The sequence below is a fragment of the Erinaceus europaeus genome, chromosome 8, assembly GCF_950295315.1.
Source record: "Erinaceus europaeus chromosome 8, mEriEur2.1, whole genome shotgun sequence".
Lineage (NCBI taxonomy): Eukaryota > Metazoa > Chordata > Mammalia > Eulipotyphla > Erinaceidae > Erinaceus > Erinaceus europaeus.
The window spans coordinates 65,649,791-65,670,030 of NC_080169.1; the positions used below are offsets into that span (position 1 = coordinate 65,649,791).

Sequence of the window (20,240 nt, forward strand, 5' to 3'; positions counted from 1 at the left end):
CTTAGGCCAAAGATACATGGTATGAGTGGACTGAGTAAATATGTAACCCAAAGGCTATAAATCCCATTTCTATCAATTACGGTTGTAAACTTTGGAAGATTCTCACTAATCCCATATTTGAAGCAAGGGGCATAGCAATGGCTAAGTTGTAGAATTATTAAAGTAGAATGATGGGAATTAAATATACTTACAGGGCCAGGCAGTGGTGCACCTGGTTAAGTGCACACATTACTAAGAACAAGGATCTAGACTCAGGCTCCCAGCCTCCAACTTCAGGGTGGAAGCTTCATAAGTGGTGAAGCAATTGTGTCAGTGTCTCTCTTTCTCCTTACCTGCCCTTCTCCCTCAATTTCTCTTTGTCCTATCAAATAAGCTAAATAATAATTTTTTGAAAAAATAAACATACTGAGTATGTTCCCTACCTGTAGGGGGTAGTCCTTAATAATTAATAGTCCTCATAATTTTTATGTATTAGATTATGTAATTTATTTTTCCTTTATTAGGGGATTAATGGTTTACAGTCAACAGTAAAATACAGTAGCCAGTACATGTGTAACATTTCTCAATTTTCACATAACACAAACTCCCCACTTTGATCCTCTTCCACCATCACGTTCCAGGACCTGAACATTCCCTCTGCCCCTTTTACTTTGGTGCCATGCACCAAAAGCAGTCCAAGTTCTGCTTTGTGTTTTCCTTTCTATTCTTATTTTTCAACTTCTGTCGATGAGAGGGATCATCCAGATTATGTAATTTATATGGGGACACTTTTGGCTTCAAGTAAAGATGTTTTTATAGCTATCATTACATAAAGTCACTTTTGCAGAACTAATCCCCCCAAAAAAATTTGGTAATTATTGGATATTGAATTCAAACATTAATCACTTACCTGAATTTCAATAGGTTGTTTTCTAATTCGGTTGAAGTATAAGAAAGAAAACTATGTAAATAGTTTCTGTATATCATCTTTGTATGCTATGCATTCGTCTTTCTTTTCCTCTCTTATGGCTCCTCCAAGCTATCCCTTCTTGCTTTTTCCCTCTCCAGCATAGAGATAGGCAGGCTCTGTGATAATAAGGGATACTGTGCCTGGGGAAAGCTTTCAAACTGTCTGCATAGTTATGCATTTTGTCTGAGTCATATTATATCTCAGAATCTATTTCTCAATTTGTGATAATTGAAGATGATGATTTTAAAAAACAATAATTTTATCTTCTTAGATGTGTTGGCCCTTTGTGTTTCTTAAGCCCACAGTGTTTTATGAAGTAACTAGATTATCTTGCCCTAGATGCACAGCTAGATTTATGGCATAGCTGAAATTCAAATCAGTGTCAAGACATCTTCATTGAATGTGTGCTGACTGTAATGTTAGTTTAATATGAGTGCTTTCCTTTAGAGAAACATAACTGATTTATATAAATTAACTTTAAAGCAATTAAAACTATTTTCAAGAGCCATCACCTTTGTGAATTTCTATGCATCATAAAAACTGCGATTACAAACTATAGATCTGACCTGTCAGTGGCTGCTTCTTCTTTTTTTAAACATATCTTTTAAATATGTTTATTAATTTACTTATTCCTTTTTGTTGCCCCCCCTTGTTTTTTATTGTTGTAATTATTGTTGTTAATTGATGTTGTTGTTGTTAGATGGGACAGAGCGAAATGGAGAAAGGAGGGGAAGACAGAGATGGGGAGAGAAAGATAGACACCTGCAGACCTGCTTCACTGCTTGTGAAGTGACTCCCCTGCAGATGGGGAGCCTGGGGCTCTAACCAGGATCCTTACTCAGGTCCTTGTGCTTTGAGTCAAGTGCGCTTAACCCGCTGCACTTCCATTCAACTCCCTGTCAGTGGCTTCTGAAATTGAGTCAACTACCACAGAACCTGGGATTGTATTTAGAAAATAGTATTTTATTCCAAGCAAGGATCCTGGTTCAATCCTCCAGCTCCCTACCTGCGGTGGTGGGGTTGGGGAGTTGCTCCACAAACAATGAAGCAGGTCTGTAGGTGTTTCTCTTTCCCTCTCCCTATCTCCCCCCCCCCTTAATTTTTCTCTGTTCTATTAAAAAAAAAAGAATAGAAAAGAAATGGCTGCAGCAGCAGTGGATTCATAGCGCAGGCACCAAGCCCTAGCGATAACCCTGGAGGCAAACAAATATAAAAAGAAAAAAACGGAAGGAAGGAAGAGTAGGCAGCACTTCTCCTCCTCCTCCTCCTCCTCCTCCTCCTCCTTCTTTTTGTAAAGAGAGAACAAACATCATAGTACTGTTTCACTACTGTCAGTATTCTGGAAATTTCCCCTTTTGAAGGTTGCTGGAGGCTCACATCCTGTCACAAAGTTGATGGCTCTCGAAAACAGTTGTTATAGCTTTAAAGTTAATTCATGAAAAAAAGTTAAGTGGCTCGAAAGAAAAACACTCATACATTAAACTGTGGACAGAGTGATATTGAGAGGGGTGGGAAAGATTGAGAAAAAGAGAGATACCTGCTACCTGCTTCACGCCTCCTGAAGTTCTGCTCCCTGCAGGTGGGGAGCAAGGTCAAACCCAGGGTCTTGCATTTGGTTCTTCTTCTAGCGTTTGCCCTTCTTCCTTAGCCAGTCAACAGCGTCAGGTTGAAAGCTGTCAGGAGCTGCTTGTTGCTGGCTTTGAAAGTGACTGGGATCCATGAGGATTCAGTCGGCTAGGAAGGATCGTCAGTTTCCCCAATGAATGGGTACTCACGGGATGCACCACAAGAAGGTCGATCCAATGCATCCCAAAAACCCGGGGCCGCAAGTGCGTTCGAAGTGTCCATGATCAATGTGTCCTGCAATTCACATTAATTCTCGCAGCAGAATTAATTTGCATTTGGTGATATGTGTGCTCAGCTGGAGGCATAAGTGCTCAGCCTTACAACAAGTCTAGGGTTGTTCTTTATTCTTTTGTTTTGTTTTCATTGCCACCAGGCTTATTGCTGGGGCTTGGTGTTGGCACTATGAATCCACCATTCCACACAACCTTTTTAAAGTATATTTTACTCTGTCTTTCTAATTTTTCTTAGATAGAGAAACAGAGAGAGCACAGGGACATAGAAAGAGGGAGAGAAAGACCTGCAGACTTGCTTCACCATTTGTGAAGCATCTCTCGTGCAAATGAGGAGCGGGGTCTTCAATCCCAGACCTTGCACTTGATGCACTAGCCCCTCTGATAGGAATATGCTTTACAATGGTGTAACTAGAATCACATCTATTAATATGTATTTGTAAATTTTTTATTTCACTGGCTTTTTTTGAGGTTACTTCAGTTTATAATACTATAAGTGTTTAGAATATGATTTCATACCTCCTAAAAATCTTATTATTATCTCTCTAAAATGTTGATAATTTGTTATTTAAGATACCTACATTATACAGAATGTAGTTACAGTGATCCTATGACTCAGTATCTAAAAATGGAGTCGTTATTCTGTCAACTTCTAAGTAGTTGTGTGTATAAATTATTAAAGTTTGGTGTTGACATAAGAAGCCCTATCATAAACCCATTTTCCTGGAAAGAGCTTAACAATGTATCCAAATTTATGCATTCTCAGGATAAACTAGCTCTAAAACTCACCTCTGAAAAAAAATAATAAAATAATAAAACTCACCTCTGAATATCTGCTAGGCTATTTTTAAGTCATAGTAAACAATTTTAAGGCAAATAGAACAGACTCAATATTAATATTTATCTAATAGGTAAGACTGTTTTTCAGTCCAATATTTTGCCTGTGCATCTCATTGGTGGTTCCACACTTCAAGCTTCAGTCAGTAAGCATTTGAAATTTTAGTCTAACAGTGATGATTTGTCTTGAAATGAATTAATTTTTTATTACTGACTTAATAATGATCAACTAGACCATAGGATAAGAGGGGTACAACTCCACACAATTCCCACTACCAGAGTTCTGTATTCCATCCCCTCCATTAGAAGCTTTCCTATTCTTTATTCCTCTGGGAACGAGATGAGTTAATTTTTAACAACACATATCCACCTCCAAAATAAAAATTGCTATGTAAAAGATAAAAGTCTATGATTGCCTAAATTATAAAACATTAATACTATGTAATAATGTTTCTGGTGTAAGTCAATTAAACTTGAGGGCTAGTATTGGCAGGAAGAAGAAAGTACATTTATGTCAAGACCTGTCACTATTTTTTAATAGTATAAGTATCTGTGTACATATTTTTCACTATACTTAGAACAGACCTTCTTTTCATAGGTTATCAAAAACACTAAAAAATTAGTACATCCAGCTAAAATCTATATATCTGACATGGAAGTGGTGTTTTTTTTAAAATAATTCAACTGCTTACAACTTAGCAGCATGCCAAGTTCTCTACCCTATTTCTGTCACTGTGTAAATATCTAATATACATAAACTATGTTATATGAATGACCAAAAGTTTCTTTGGAAGCAGAGTGTCTGAAGACAGAGTAAATCATTGGTTCATGATAGTTGTCAGAACAACTAGGAATACAAATAAATAAGTAAATAAATAAATAAATAAAACCCCAAACTCCAATTCTTGCATAAAGTATATTTCTTGGTTTACCCACTGACAGCTGCCAATAGATCAGTTATTCTCTTACCTACATACCTGAAAGAATGGACTTGGGAGTAAAAAACTTTCATAGCTTGTCATATCTGATGCAGATTTAGATCCCTCAAGTTTCACAACATTTATATCTTTAAATTATGCTGGCTAGTGAAAGAAAAATAATTGAAAAGTAGATGTTCATTGTTACCAAGGAAGGAAAGTGAATTTTGTGTTGTGCAGGTCGTTTCATTCTGAGAACGTATCATTTTCATGCCTGATCATCTGAATTTTGATATGGGAGTCATAATAGAAATCAGAGGCTGTGGAGGATCTGTTTTGAAGTGGTAGTTGTTGTGTCGCAACATTCAGATTCCTAGAAATTTTCAGAGCTATGTGAAAGACAGTTTTTGCTTAACTCTAACTTAAAGAACAGTCCAACCTCATTATCTTGGTTTGCAGTTCAAACCCATGACTAATACTCTGTAGTAGAGGAGTGAGAGAGACAAACCTAAAATAATGATCTACATAATGCCAGTTAGATCCGGGAAATAGGACAGGCATTTTTGAATGTGTGAAATTTGCTTTTTCAAGTATATGAAATTTGATTTTCACCCTTTTCATAAGATTAAAAATGTGAAGTGTTTTAGAAATTAAACAATACACTGGAAATTAATAATTGGAAATAAAATAAGCTGTCATTTTGAAATGCTTTTTTACTGTTAAGAATCAGCCCTCAATTTAGCACTATGTCATTTATTATTTCCTAGCAGATTTCCTAAAGCACTGGGGGAAGTTTTATTACTGGCTCTCACCCTGTCCCTCTCCCTGTCCCTCTCCTTGTCCCTCTCCCTCTCCCTCTCCCTCTCCCTCTCCCCCTCCTCCTCTCCCCCTCCCTTTCCCCTCCCTCTCCCTTTCCCCTCCCTCTCCCCCCCCCTCTGTCTGTCTCTCTCTTTATGTCAGTATGGAGTGGTGAAGCCCAGAAAGGATGTCAAATACAGTGCTTTATCCTAAGTTTCAAAATGAAAAGTGAAAAGTTTCAAGTGAAAGGCTGACAGTCTATTATTTTAGATCACTAGTAAGTAAGGTTATTTTAGATCACGTTTAAATAAGAATGACTCTAAAATGTATATTCTTTCTGAAAAGTACTTCTCTAATACATAGTTTGGTATTCTGAGTTAATGCACAGATAAATACTTTTTAAATCAGTGGTTCAGTTGCTGATATTACACACCTATGTATCTTGTGGAATAGAATTGAGATCTAGTAGATTTGATTAAAGCCCCATCCAGTGTATTTTTGATTGGAGAGGGGTTATCACTATTATCTTTATTGATGATATTTGGAACTGAAATCCCCACATTGTGGGCTGTTGTTTCCATTTCTTTTTCCTGTCATTCCACAATCATTTTTAGAAGGCAAAATCAGCATCTAAACTGTGAAATATATTCTGCAGAAATTTTATTTCTAATAATTTTCAAAATGGATATTTTTGATTATACATTATTCTGAAATAGCTTCAGAGAATTACATTGTTACTTTTTTTTTTTTTACTATTTGATTTACAGTAAGTCTGTGTAAATAATATAGCCCTTAGATGATACAGTGGGATTTTACAATAAATTAGCTAGTAATATTACCAACAGAAGTACAATGTTTAATTTTTATGATAACATAAGTAACTTAATTTTATAAAATCAGGATATTCCTTAATAGTAAATACATCTGAACACACCTAAGGCAAGACTACTATTTTTAAGTACAATACATCTAATATTATAAACAATATTAAAACTATTGGTTTGATTCATTCTGGAAAGTGTGTCTCTTTACTTTGCCATATATAAGACCCAGGACCAAGTCCCTGTATATCTATCACATGGAAGTACTAAGGCACTGGGGGACGTTTTGTTACTGCATATCTCTCTCTCTCTCTCTCTTTCTGTCAGTCTGGAGTGGTGAAGCCCAGGAAGGACATCAAATAGAATTCTGTCAAATATAGTGCTTTGTCCTAAGTTTCAAAATACAACTCTTACGGAATACACACATCACAGTTTTTTTTTTCTTCTGATTTTTATTAGATAGGATACAGAGAAACTGAGAGAGGAAGGGAGGCAGAAAGGTGGAGAGAAAGACAGACACCTCCAGATCATCACTTGTGAGCATCCTCCCTGCGGGTGGAGAATGAGGCCTCCAACCCAGGTCCCTGCTCTTGGTAATAAATGCGCTTAACCAGGTGCGCCATGCCCAGCCCCCATATCACAACTATTTTCAAATAGGAATTCTATAAATAATATGATTTTATAAACAATAAATAACATATGAATCATAAAGGGATATTATCCACAAATAATTCGGAAATCTGACTTACAGATAACTTTCAAATCCCAATTTTATTAAACCATTTATTCAGTTTATTAATTGATCATTTTTAACTCAGTGACTTTTGCTTTATTGATAGTGAAAACTAATTTCACTTTTCTTATCTCATTCAATCATTTCTAACAGTCTGAATCCAAATAGAAGAGAGAAAAAAAATAACATTATAAGCAAGGAAAGTTCTTTAATTTTTGCCACTAAGATTGTCACTAGGGCTCAGTGTTATTGCATGATTCAACCTTTCCAGGAAGACTTTTTCCCCCTCTTTTATCTCTCTTTCTCTCTCTTTCTCTTTAAAGAAGGAGACGAGAGACAGAGAAGGGGAAGACACCACACCACTGCTCCACTGCTTGTGAAACTCCAAGCTGTTCCTATATGATGATCTGGGGCTTAAAGCCAAATCCCAATGTACAGCAAAGCATGCACTTTGCCAGATAAATTATCTCCTAGTGATATGTTATTTTAAATAAAGTATTAATAATTATAATGGGAATTGGAGTAGTGAGTTATTATCTAGAAACCTAGAGAATTCTAATGCATATTAGACATACTATTATATAACTTTATATGTAAAAACAGTTAGTCTAAGGACTTTGATGAGAGAGTAAGAAGGAGAACTGTATTCCCCATGTCTCTAAGCTGAAATTAAAGTCTTTTGGAAGAGTTGGTTATGGTTTAATGACTAACAGGCTAGTTATCAGTGTCACCTAGAAGAATTTTCTGTAAGTCTACTCTCTAGAATTCCAAGCATCTTAATAGTAGTACTACTTTAAAAATCTCCATGGGTTCCACTGGCTATTATGCACTAGAGAGCTAGAGATGCTGAAGAAAGTACCTGTGTCTTCAGAAGTTATCCATATTTAAAAAAAAATTTATTATCTTTATTTGTTTATTGGATATAGACAGCCAGAAATTGAGAGGAAAGGGGAGACAAAGATGGAGAAAGACAGAGAGACGCCTGCAACACTGCTTCACCATTCATGAAGCTTCCCCCTGCAGATAGGGACAGAGGGCTTGAACCTGGGTCCTTGCATATTGTAACATGTGCACTCAACCAGGTGCACCACCACCCTGCCCCCAGAAGTTATTTGTTTCTGCAGTAGTTACCCATGTTGTAGGAGGTAAATTTTTACAAGTTGTAAGTTAGTAAGCTCAGATCAAACCTCCCACACATGACTTTGAGGGCCTGTTTGGTGCTGTGGTTTCTTTCACTCAATTTCTCTGTCTGCCTCTCTGCCGTCAGTGTCTCTTTCTAATGCAATAGAACAAAAATAACAACAACTACTACTACTTATTATTATAAAGCAAGACTCTATATTGAGGAGTGAGATATTACAGAGAAGTTCATGGAAGTAAATTGACCTATCAGAATGTTTCTTTCTGATTGAAGTATTGTCACAAAATAAGCAATAAAATAATTTAAAAATTATATTTCAAAACTAATTTTTAGGGGGTTGGGCAGTAGTGCAGCAGGTTAAGTGCAAATGGCACAAAGTACAAGGACTGAAGTAAGGGTCCTGGCTTGAGCCTCCAGCTTCCCTCTTGCAGGGGGCTCACTTCACAAGTGGTGAAGCAAGTCTGCAGGTGTCTTATCTTTCTCTCTCCCTGTCTCCCCTCCTCTCTTGATTTCTCCTGTCCTGTCCTACTACAACAACAATATCAATGGCTGCAAAAACAACGACAATAACAAGAGCAAAAAAAAATGGGAAAAAATGGCCTGCAGGAGCAGTGGATTCCTAGTGCAGGCACTGAGCCCCAGCAATATACCTGGAGGCAAAAAAAAGTAATTTTAAATATTTTATTAGTCACTTAATACTTCTTCTTCTTCTAGCGTTTGCCCTTCTTCCGTAGCCAGTCAACAGCATCAGGTTGAGCCTGATGTAAAGTTTCGAGACCTCCTTTGAATCTGGAGAGATGGCAGTCGTTGACTATGTGGGTCATAGTCTGTCTGTAGCCGCAGGGGCAGTTTGGGTCGTCTCTGGCTCCCCAGCGATGGAACATAGCGGCGCACCGGCCATGGCCTGTTCGATAGCGATTGAGGAGGGCCCAATCATAACGTGCTAGGTCAAAGCCAGGTTGACGCTTGCAGGGGTCTGTGATGAGGTGTTTGTTCTTTACCTCAGCTGACTGCCAACTCTGTTTCCAAGAGTCTGGAACAGAGAAGTTCAGTGTAGGCGTAGGGGACCAGATTGGGTGACGAGACGTCAAGCGTTGGACAGGGTGGGCGAAGATATCCGTGTATATTGGCAGGTCCGGTCGAGCGTAGACGAGGGAAATGAACTTAGATGATGCCGCATCCCGACGAATATCTGGCGGGGCGATGTTGCTAAGAACTGGCAGCCATGGAACCGGGGTGGAACGGATGGTTCCAGAAATGATCCTCATGGAGGAATATAATTTGGAATCGACCAAGTGGACATGGGGGCTACAGAACCATACTGGGGCACAGTATTCTGCAGTGGAATAGCATAATGCCAGAGATGATGATTGTAGTGTGGAAGCTGATTTACAAAATTATGGAATAACAGGGTATAATTCCACACTGTTTCCACCACAGCTGTTCCATGTTCCCATTCCCTCCACTGATAACCGCAGTAGTTCTACCAAGGTGAAAGGTATAATTGTCTATCTATATTTTCCCATTCTTTCTATGGCCCTGCCTTTTTTTCCTTTCTAAGTCACACCTACACCTATTAACTACTTCTAAATAACCTTCCTTTTTTCCTCTTCTCTCTCTGGGTACTGATGGATTGGGAGTCCAGAGCCCTCTGGATATATATATATATATATATATATATATATATATATATAACTGAAGGATATATATATATAACTGAAGGATATATATATATATGTGATATATATAGATAACTGACGAATATATATAATATATATATAACTGAAGGATATATATATTATATATATATTATATATATATATATATAACTGAAGGATATATACATATAACTGAAGGATTATATATATCCTTCAGTTGTCCTTGTTGTCTGGTCATCTTTTCCTAACATATCTCCCCCTCTGGGAGTATAGACCAAAATTCTTTTATATATATATTTTTTTTTAATTTTTTTATTTAAGAAAGGATTAATTAACAAAACCATAGGGTAGGAGGGGTACAATTCCATAAAATTCCCACCACCCAATCTCCATTTCCCACCCCTTCCCCTGATAGCTTTCCCATTCTCTATCCCTCTGGGAGCAAGGACCCAGGGTCATTGTGGGTAGCAGAAGGTAGAAGGTCTGGCTTCTGTAATTGCTTCCCCGCTGAACATGGGCGTTGACTGGTCGGCCCATACTCCCATTCTGCCTCTCTCTTTCCCTAGTAGGGTGGGTCTCTGGGGAAGCGGAGCTCCAGGACACATTGGTGGGGTCTTCAGTCTAGGGAAGCCTGGCCGGCATCCTGATGACATCTGGAACCTGGTGACTGAAAAGAGAGTTAACATACGAAGCCAAACAAATTGTTGAGCAATCATGGATCCCAAGCTTGGAATAGTGGAGAGGAAATGCTAGGGGGGGTACTCACTGCAAACTCTAGTGCATTTCTGCTTTCAGGCATATATTTTGCAGTAGTTTACAGATACGTGTGAACATATGCTCTCTCTCACAGAAACTGGTGTATATCTAGGTTTTGGAACTTTGTTAGAAAGTGAACCACCTGAGATGAAATTAGAGTATACTATGAAAGGAAAGGTCTCACCCGAGTAATGAAGTTGAAGGGTTGTCATTCCACACGTGAAGTGTCTGGACACAGTCTGAAGTGAAGCATGTTGAGGTGGCAATCGTTGTGTTGGTTAAGTGGTGATCGGCAGATGCAGTATTATTTGATATGGATTGGGAGAGGCATATGGGAAAGTGGGCCCTATCCAAGGATTCCAGGACTGGAGGAAGTAGAGGCTCTATAGCGGAGATGTGAGGTTCCTGCTGTCTTAGGGTTCAAAAAGACACTCGATAGTTAATGTTATCATCACATTATTTGGTAATTGGCTTAACTTTGAAAAGTCCTTTTGTTAGGGTTTGCTGTACAGTACCCAGTATCTTGTATATAGCTGTGCTATTGGTTGCTTCTGATCTACTTGGTCTAGGCTTTTGAGATAGTCTGCTATGAAATACACAGCCTATATATTAAGAAGACTCAGTCTGTGTTTTGAAAAACTTCGAGACATACAATTAATTTCCCCCCTCTCATATTAATTAACTAGTGATTTATATGACTACATTTTACTAGGAGTGTACATAAACACCATTCCCACCACCAAAAGACTGTGACCCATCCCTCCCACCCACTCCCACCCCCCACTGTCCCAGGAAGCTGCATGTCTAAAAAACCCTCACCACAGGGTTTTTACTTTGGTGCCCTACTTATAGTTTGGTCAGGTCCTGCTTTTAGTTTCCCTTTCAGATCTTCTTAGTCAACTTCTGTTGATGAGTGGGATCATCCCATACTCATCTTTATCTTTCTGACTTAGCTCACTTAACATAATTCCTTCTAGCTCTGTCCAAGATGGGTCAGAGAAGGTGGGTTCATTGTTCTTGATAGCTGCATAGTATTCCATTATGTATATATACCACAGCTTTCTCAGCCACTCATCTGTTGTTGGGCACCTGGGTTGCTTCCAGGTTTTAGCTATTATGAATTGTGCTGCTATGAACATAGGAGTACACACCTCTTTTTGGTTGGGTGTTATGGAGTCCTTGGGGTATAACCCCAGGAGAGGAATTATTGGGTCATATGGAAGGTCCATGTCTAGCCTTCTGAGAGTTTTCCAGACTGCTCTCCATAGAGGCTGTACCAATTTACATTCCCACCAGCAATGTAAAAGGGTTCCTCTGTCCCCACATCCTCTCCAGCATTTGTTGCTGCTGTCCTTTTTGATGTATGCCATTCTTACAGGAGTGAGGTGGTATCTTAGTGTTGTCTTAATTTGCATTTCTCTGACAGTCAGTGACCTAGAGCAGTTTTTCATATGTTTGTTATCCTTTTGGACCTCCTCTGAGGTGAATGTTTTGTTCATATCCTCTGCCCATTTTTGGATGGGGTCATCTGCTTTTTTGGTGCTAAGTCTGCTGAGCTCTTTATAGATTTTGGTGATTAGTTTCTTATCTGATGTCTGGCATGTGAAGATCTTCTCCCATTCTGTGAGGGGTCTCTTTGTTTGTGTGATAGTTTCTTTGGATAACCTTTATATAAATAAAATAAATAAATAAATAAGGAAAGAGAGAGAGAGAGAAAAGAAAGAAAGAAAGAAAGAAGGTTTTGATATTACTATAAGTAACTTTAATGTGTTTATGGTATCTGATTTTTTTCAAAATAGTGGATTTTCAAAATAGTGGATAATATCTAACACTTTTAATTTAATTTCTCTATTCATTTAGCTTCTCCATGGGTTGATAACAGTAGAACTCCAAACAAGATTGATCTTTATGATGTACGCAGAAGACCATGGTAAGAATTTTATGTAAGGGTCAGGTTTTGTTGTACTTGGTTAAGTGTAGATGTTATATTGTGCAAGGGTCTGGTTTCAAGCCCCAGTCCCCACCTGCAGGGGACAAATTTCACAAGTGATGAAGCAGTACAGATTTCTCTGTTTCTCTTGCCCTATCTCCCCCTTCCCTTTTCATTTCTCTTTATCAAATAATACATGCATGCATGCATACATATAACAATTTTCCTTTTTAATTAGTGGTTTAATATTGATTTAGAAAGTTATATGAGGTATGATTGTAATAGGGGTATAATTCCATACAATTCCCACCATTAGAGTTCTGTGTCCTGTCTCCTCTGCCGGGAACTTCCCTATTTATCCCTCTGGGAGTATGGACCAAAATTCTTCTTTGAGTGAAGAAGGTGGGAGTTCTGAGTTCTTTAATTGCTTCTCTACTGGACATGGGTATTGGCAGGTCGATCTATACCCCCAAGCCTGTTTCTGTCTTTACTTAATGGGATAGATCTCTGGAAAGGTGAGGTTCTGGGACACATTGGTGAGGTTGGCTGCTAGGGAAATCAGATTGGAACCACAGTAGTGTCTTCTACTTGGTGGCTGATAGGTGGCAACATATAATGCAGGGCAAAGTGTTTAATAAACAGGAACCAAAAAGTCATGATGGAGTAGATGAGATTAGGGATCCTGGGGTAGAAAAACACAAGAAAGTCTATTTTAGTTATTATTCCATGGGGCCAATGACTTGTAATTTTTGCCTGTGCTTGATGCAGGTGGACTAAAAATATTTTCTGGGAAGATGGTAAAATGGAAAACAGGACAAAATGTTTTTAAAAATGTTTTAACAATAAAATAGATAGCAGATGAAAGCAGGGACCTTAGGGTGGAAGGAAACTATGAAGTCTATTTTAGGAATGTTCCTAGCAACCTATGTCATAATAGTGTTTGCTTGAGCTTTATAGCTAAGATGGAGGTGGACCAGAAATATTATCTGGGAAGATAGTGTCAGTTGAGAATAGAACTAAGAAGCAGGATTAGGGTGAGGGCAAACTTAAAGAAGATATATAAATGTAATTAGCTGTTTATCACAGTGCTCTAACCCAGGGGGCCCTTATCCATTCATATTTAGCACAGGAATCTATGCAGCCTCTGAATCCCTGTCAGCTCATAGTGGATAGTCACAGGTGGGAATATTTTAGGCTATATTCATTACAGAGCTAGACTTCCTGGAGTGCCAGAGTGGGATGACCCAGCCTCCCTACCATTACTCTTTCATAGTGAAGGTATAGTCCTAAAGAAGCCTACAAAATACCTTAGAAAGATGTTCCCAGTGGGTGTGACCATTGATGGAAGAGAGAGGGACCTATCAGAGGTCCATGCCTATATCATCTATAGAGGATTCCAAGGATTCCCTGTCTATGACCCCAGGTGGTGGGAGGCGGGGTGATAGTAGACAAAGAAGTCATCATTAAGTTAGCCAGTTTCTTGCCCTTATCCAACTATTCTAGTCACTTCTTTATCTGATAAGCTTAGGTTTTTCTACCAGTTGTTAAAGTGTTGAGTGTTCCAAACCAATATTAGGTTTATGGGATCTGGCTTCAGAGTAGGGAAGAAATAGACCCAGGATTCTAGTAGGTTCTGTTCTAGAGTTCTAAGGATTCTCACTTAGCCTCAAGTTTTTCTGCTTTTACTTATCTGATGTTTCTAACAAAGGTTGTCATAGGATCAATAATTCTCCTGTTCTAGATATATAGTCTTTGCCAATATAACAGTTATATATACAGTTTTTTTTCAATTCCTGGCATAATCATAAGCCAGAGCTGTGAAGTACTGTGATATCTGTTATTCATTTATCTATCCATCCATCCACCTGCCACCTATTTCTCTCATTAAATAAATAAAAAAACATTTAAAAATTATTTTAGGTAGTCTTGAAAGGCTTGACTAGATAATATAAAAGCTATACTTTACGTTAAAATTTTGGAGGACATAATTTTCACTATTAAGGTGAATGCTATCTACTGTAGAAGTCTTCATACTAATCTAAGTAAATAAATTCAGCTAAATGAGGGTGATGACTTTAAGTGGGCGAAAATGATGAGTATTGTTCAAATGACTTATCAAATGTATTTCAAATGAAGTAATTTATGTTTTTAGGATCTCTTAGCCTCTTTTAGCTGTTAAGAGATTTCTACTGTCAAAGATTCCCAGCTTGCCTGGAATAATGTGGCAGAGTCAGAGTAGGAAGTAGTTTGCCTCTGGCACTGAACTAACAAGAGTTGCCTGCTGGACCTAGCTATAGTCATAGTCATGTGTGTGTGTGTTTATTAAAAACATATATCTATGATCATCTAGACATAATTTTCTAAGAAGTTGTTTTATTTGTTCTCCCTGCTAAAATAACTCATTCTTCTAAAAACAAAAAATACCAGTAAGTCACAATTGTAATAAGTAGGAAACAACTATTATTTTTTATTTGTTTTTATTGCCACCAGGATTATTGCTGGGGCTCATGATGAATCCACTGCTATTGATTACCTTTTTTTTTCTTTCTTTTTCAGAGACAGAGAGGAGAAAGACATACCCTGCAGCACTGCTTCACTGTGTGCAATTTACATAAGAGCCAAACAACCACATATAATGTTGCTAGAAACAATAAGCTCACACATTATATTTGCTAATATATATTTTTACATGTTCTTTATGGAGTCATGAGTTACTGGTTAAGGTAACAATTATGGCATTACACTGTTTGCATTCAGGAATCATTTATTTATGGAGAAAATCTAAAGCTTGCTGCGCATTAGAAGAGACAGACATTATCTCATGAACGCCTTTGGCATAACCATTATGCTGTCTCCCCAGACAGTTAATTTTTTTCATTGAAAATACAAAGTAACCTTAACCCCAAGTTTTTTTTTTTTTTACAATATGTAGTCAACAAATTTTATTATGGGATAACTGTTACCAGAAAAAATGTACTTTATTTAATCCTTTAATTTTTTAATCTTTTAATTAAAAAATTTAAATGTTACATTTTAATACAACAGGAATTGGTGGCAGTGACTTGCTACAGCAACATAACAGTGATACATTTGTATAAGATATTGAATTGTTTTTTTTTTGTATGTGTGAACTTAGTTTACAGTGACTTAATTCCTTTTGCTCACTATTAAAACATCTCTTTTCCTCGTTTTATCAATATCTGAAAAAATACTTTACATATTATGTCTGTGGTGTCTATGATTATATTAAAGAGGGATTTTAAAAATTTACATTGCAGAATTATAAATGAGAGAATATTGTCTACTGAGAATGGAAATACTTATTTTATTTTTAGATATTAGTTATGTCAATGAAATGTGTATATGTATTTAATATTTTCAGGTGAAAATCATTTATATGATATTTATTCCAGGTACATTCAAGGAGCTGCATCTCCTAAAGACATGCTTATTCTGGTTGATGTGTGAGTAACTGTCTTACATATTGTAAGGTTATAGGAGAATTTATAGATAACAGTTATATGTTGGGAATGAGAAATGATTAATTTATTAAAAATAGATGAGTAAGGATTATGATGACTATACAAAAAGCTATACTGAAATAATATACAAACAAAAATATTATCTATTGTAATTAGAAAGCTATATCAGATTTGCAAATCAAGACTTTAAATTCTGAGCAATATGAAGCATCATTCATTTCCAATTTTTTTGCTGTGTATTTTCAATGACATTAAAGTACTTGGTTGCTATGATTCATGTAAATTTGGGGGATTTGGCTGCAAAATAGGTAAATATTAACTATGTTAAATGCCAGTTTTGAGACTTTATCAAGATAGAGAGCTTCTGATGTACAAAAAAGAATTCCAAGATTTGACTGATCATTTATTTTATTGTTACTTTGCTTCAAGGTAAGGTATGTGTGTGTGTGTGTGTGTGTGTGTGTGTGTGTGTGTGTGTGTGTGTGTGTGTAAGATAGAAAGAAAGATGCAAGTGAGCATGTGCAAGTTCTAGTAGTGTTGTATATGAAGTGTACACTGCTATGGGAATTTATATATATATTTTTTGTTTGTCATTACTGGGACAAGGAATAAAAAGCATGAGGTATAAAGCATTCTCTTTACTGGGGACCAGGCAGTAGCTCACCGGGTTAAGTGCACATAGTATAAAACACAAACACGGGCGTAAGGATTCCTGTTTGAACCCCCCCCCCCAGTTCCCACCTGCAGAGGAGTCACATCACAAGTGGTGATGCAGGCCTTTAGGTGTCTTTCTCTCCCCCTCTCTATCTTCCCCTCCCCTCTCAACTTCTCTCTGTCCTATCAAAAAAAACTGAAAAAAAGAGCCACAGGAGCAGTGGATTCGTAGTGCAGACACCAAGTCATAGCAATAACCCTGGAGGCAAAAAAAAAAATTTCTATTTACCTTGAGGTAACAAAAAGATATTCTCACATATTCTTAGCTATATTAGAAAAAAATAGAATTAAGTGAATTTTAGAGGACTAAATCTGTATGATATGTTGGTATTAATATTTGAAAAATTTCCCATTTTAACATGAAGTAATCAAATTAAAAATTTCGTACCTAACCTGAGAAAGACAGGGTAATTGAACAAATATAACTTAAATTCTGATTCTCATTTAATTTGTTAAAATGCAAGTAATTTGTATCTTGCTTTAATTAAATTTTATGGAGTTTATATAATACACTATATCTTAATTTTTTCTTAAATTATCATCTTGACCTATAATTATTATTTTAGTAAAATGTGCACATTCTGTGGCTGATAAGAAAGAAAAACTTGATATCATTATTTCAACTACTCTCAACAATGACTTTTTTGTTACTAATTTTTAAGATTAAGTAGTATTTGACTATATTAATGAATTCAAGTCAGTACATAATTTTCCTTTCATTTTAGTGTGTAATGTTCGTTACTTATGGTCATTAACATGTATAAACCCGTTTTTTTATAGGAGTGGAAGTGTTAGTGGATTGACACTTAAACTGATTCGGACATCTGTCTCTGAAATGTTGGAAACTCTCTCAGATGATGACTTTGTGAATGTAGCTTCAGTAAGTATAAGATGATGTTTCATAAATTAAGTCTACCTTTTCTGTCTCTCCTTAACTTTAATGTGCTGGCTTCCATGGTTTCTGGTGTTACCTTCGATCAAGTTAATTACTTCAAGCACTATCAATGGTGAGAGAAGAGTTTATTTCCTGTGATGGAACTGTGAAGAGACCAGTCTCAGCTAGTTCTCCACTACAGTAGTTATTACCAAAGTATGCATTACATCAAAGAAGACTGAGGAACATCAAAGTATATTTCAAAAGTGCATAAGTCAGGAAGGTTAAAGTCAAAATATATTCATTAGGATGGGTAAGGTTAGGGTACAGATAGAAGGGTAGTTAATGTCTTAACTATTGAGGTCATGGCTCTAAATGTCATTCATTGCATTGATCCTCTGCTGTCTCATGAAATATCATGTTTAGCTTCAGGTCCATCTTTTTACTTTCCAGACTCTGAGAGAAGGGCTGGCTTCCATGTCAAAATATAGAGTATTTGAATTAAAGCTATTGCTTATGAGGTTTGTTGATCTTTTATTCATTAGCTCATGACCTTTATCAGACACCCTTATCACAGAACCGTAACAAACAAATTATATAGATATATATCTGTACATAAAGCATGGCTTTGTGGAACAGCAGGGAGGAAAGAAAGGAAGAAAAGCAGCAATGTAAGCAGATACCAACAAGTAACAGACATCATAAAATCAGAGTGTCTCCAAAATGAACTAATTAATTAATGCAAGGAATGTGAAAGAAAAACATACATCTTTTCCTTCTTTCAGTAGAGCTTAAACAGGTGGCTTGAACCCATTGCCATCATTGTTACTGTTTGGGTTTGGGATTTTTTTTTTCCAGAGCATTTTTCAGCTCTGGCTTATGATGGCATGGGAGTTGAACCTGGAACTTTGGAGCCTCAGGGATGAGAGTCTTTTTGCATAACCATTATACTATCAACCCTCGACCACCATTGACATCATTGTAATTCCTAATAACAACATAGTTGTACTGCAAAATGGCAATTTTCTGCTTACTGTAAAGTTCCCATTGTTATTGAGCTTATATACACAGCTTTGCATGATTTTTGAAGAATGCCTTTTCATTAGCATAAGAATCAATAAATATTTGAATGTGTTTTTTTTATATTTTATTTTTCCTGAACCATCATATACCTTCCTCCTCAAAGCTAAAGAGTTCTGAACTCTGAATCAAGTGTAACAAGACAAAAATGAATGATAATATTTCTCATTTTAATTACTAGTATTAAGGCAAAAAAAATCCATGTTTCTGGCACATTGAAGTGACTATATTCAGAAAGATAAAGGGAAAGGCAGGGAAATTTTTGGTGAAATCACTTTATATTGAAGATAGAGAAAATTAATTAATGTCTGAAGTTACGTGGGGAGATGTTAACTCAGCTTATTTGCAGCCCGTTTTGTCTTTTCACTGAAGAACAGATTTCAAGAAAATTGTGGAAAGGTGGAAAAGAGCTCCAGGTAACTAGATTAGTGATATTTACTAAGAGAAAGAAGATTAATTTTTGAAATACTCTCATGGGATAGCCTTGACCAAGGGTGACTACCTAGGATCAATGGGGCAAGATTTTTAAGATGTCCCATATGTTATATAATTTCTATCTGTACTGAAGTAGAGAAATTTCATAATTGACTCCTCTAAAAAAGTCTCTGTCAACCTCTGAAACCTTCCACCTGGGTGAAAGAGGTGTGGCATAATAGAATTCCACAGATTGGATGACAAACTATGTAAACCTATATTCTCACTTTACTGGAAACTGAAAGTTTAGATTCTACTAAGACTTACCTTCCTTCCTACCTTCTTTTTCATTTCCCCCTGCTCACGTATGTGGAGTATGTGTGTGTGTGTGTGTGTGTGTGTGTGTGTGTGTGTATTTAAGATTTTAAAACTCATGCATTTTTTTTTTCATTCAGATACAGCAGCATAGGGAGAAAGACATCACACAACCCCAGACTTCTCCCAATGTCATGGCAGTCCTGTGTTGTGCCCGGGCTCAAAACCCAAGCTGTACACATGGCAAGGCAGGATCCCCTGAGCATCCTTTTTAAATTTTCTTTTTAGTGATTGTTTAATGTTGATTTAAAAAATTATAAGATCATGGGAATAATCCTACACTGATCCCACCACCATCATTCTGTGTGGCCATACCTTCCACTGGAAACTGCAATAGTTGTCCCAAGGTCACAGATATGGGTTGACTTTTTATCTACATCTGCATCTGCTTCTGCCTCTATTTCTGTATATATCCCCCCCCCCTACTGTCCTGTTTTCAAGATAAAGCAGGTGCTTGCTTGCTTTATTTGTTTATTTTGAGGAACTTTGGCCTGTAATATTTTTCTTTTTCTAGGAAGCCTCCTCATCCCAGGAGGGTTGTGTGTATGTGTGTGTGTATATGTGTATACAAATATACAAAGGTAAATGCCCTACCTGCTGAGCTATCTCTCTAGTCTTAGTAGATCTTTACGTGCTGCATAGGATCTCTGATTCATGCCAGTTTCAATTTTACGATTTGACCCTGTTAGGTTACCACTTACTGAACAGACTACAAACAAGTGAGAAACAATTCTTAACCATTCAAATAAAATTATCAGAGGAGATAGTCATATGTTTTATCTTCATTTAAATACTATTTTATACAAAGATGCTGGAGTCTCTGAAAAACTGTATTGGCATAGCACAATAGAAATTATAGATTTGTTATGTTTGATGCAATTTATATAAAATCAGTAGATACTCAA

The 20,240-nt window shown here is 36.8% G+C and overlaps 1 protein-coding gene across 9 annotated transcripts in view; it reads left to right on the plus strand.

Moving 5' to 3' along the window:
- Positions 1-20,240, plus strand: part of CACNA2D1 (calcium voltage-gated channel auxiliary subunit alpha2delta 1) — a 539,106-nt gene that overhangs the window by 395,423 nt on the left and 123,443 nt on the right. For all 9 annotated transcript variants that reach the window (XM_016190308.2, XM_060196324.1, XM_016190309.2 and 6 more), the window contains exons 8-10: positions 12,327-12,396; positions 15,810-15,860; positions 17,373-17,472. In XM_016190308.2, coding sequence (XP_016045794.1) covers positions 12,327-12,396; positions 15,810-15,860; positions 17,373-17,472 — 221 coding nt within the window. The remainder of the gene's footprint in view (positions 1-12,326; positions 12,397-15,809; positions 15,861-17,372; positions 17,473-20,240) is intronic.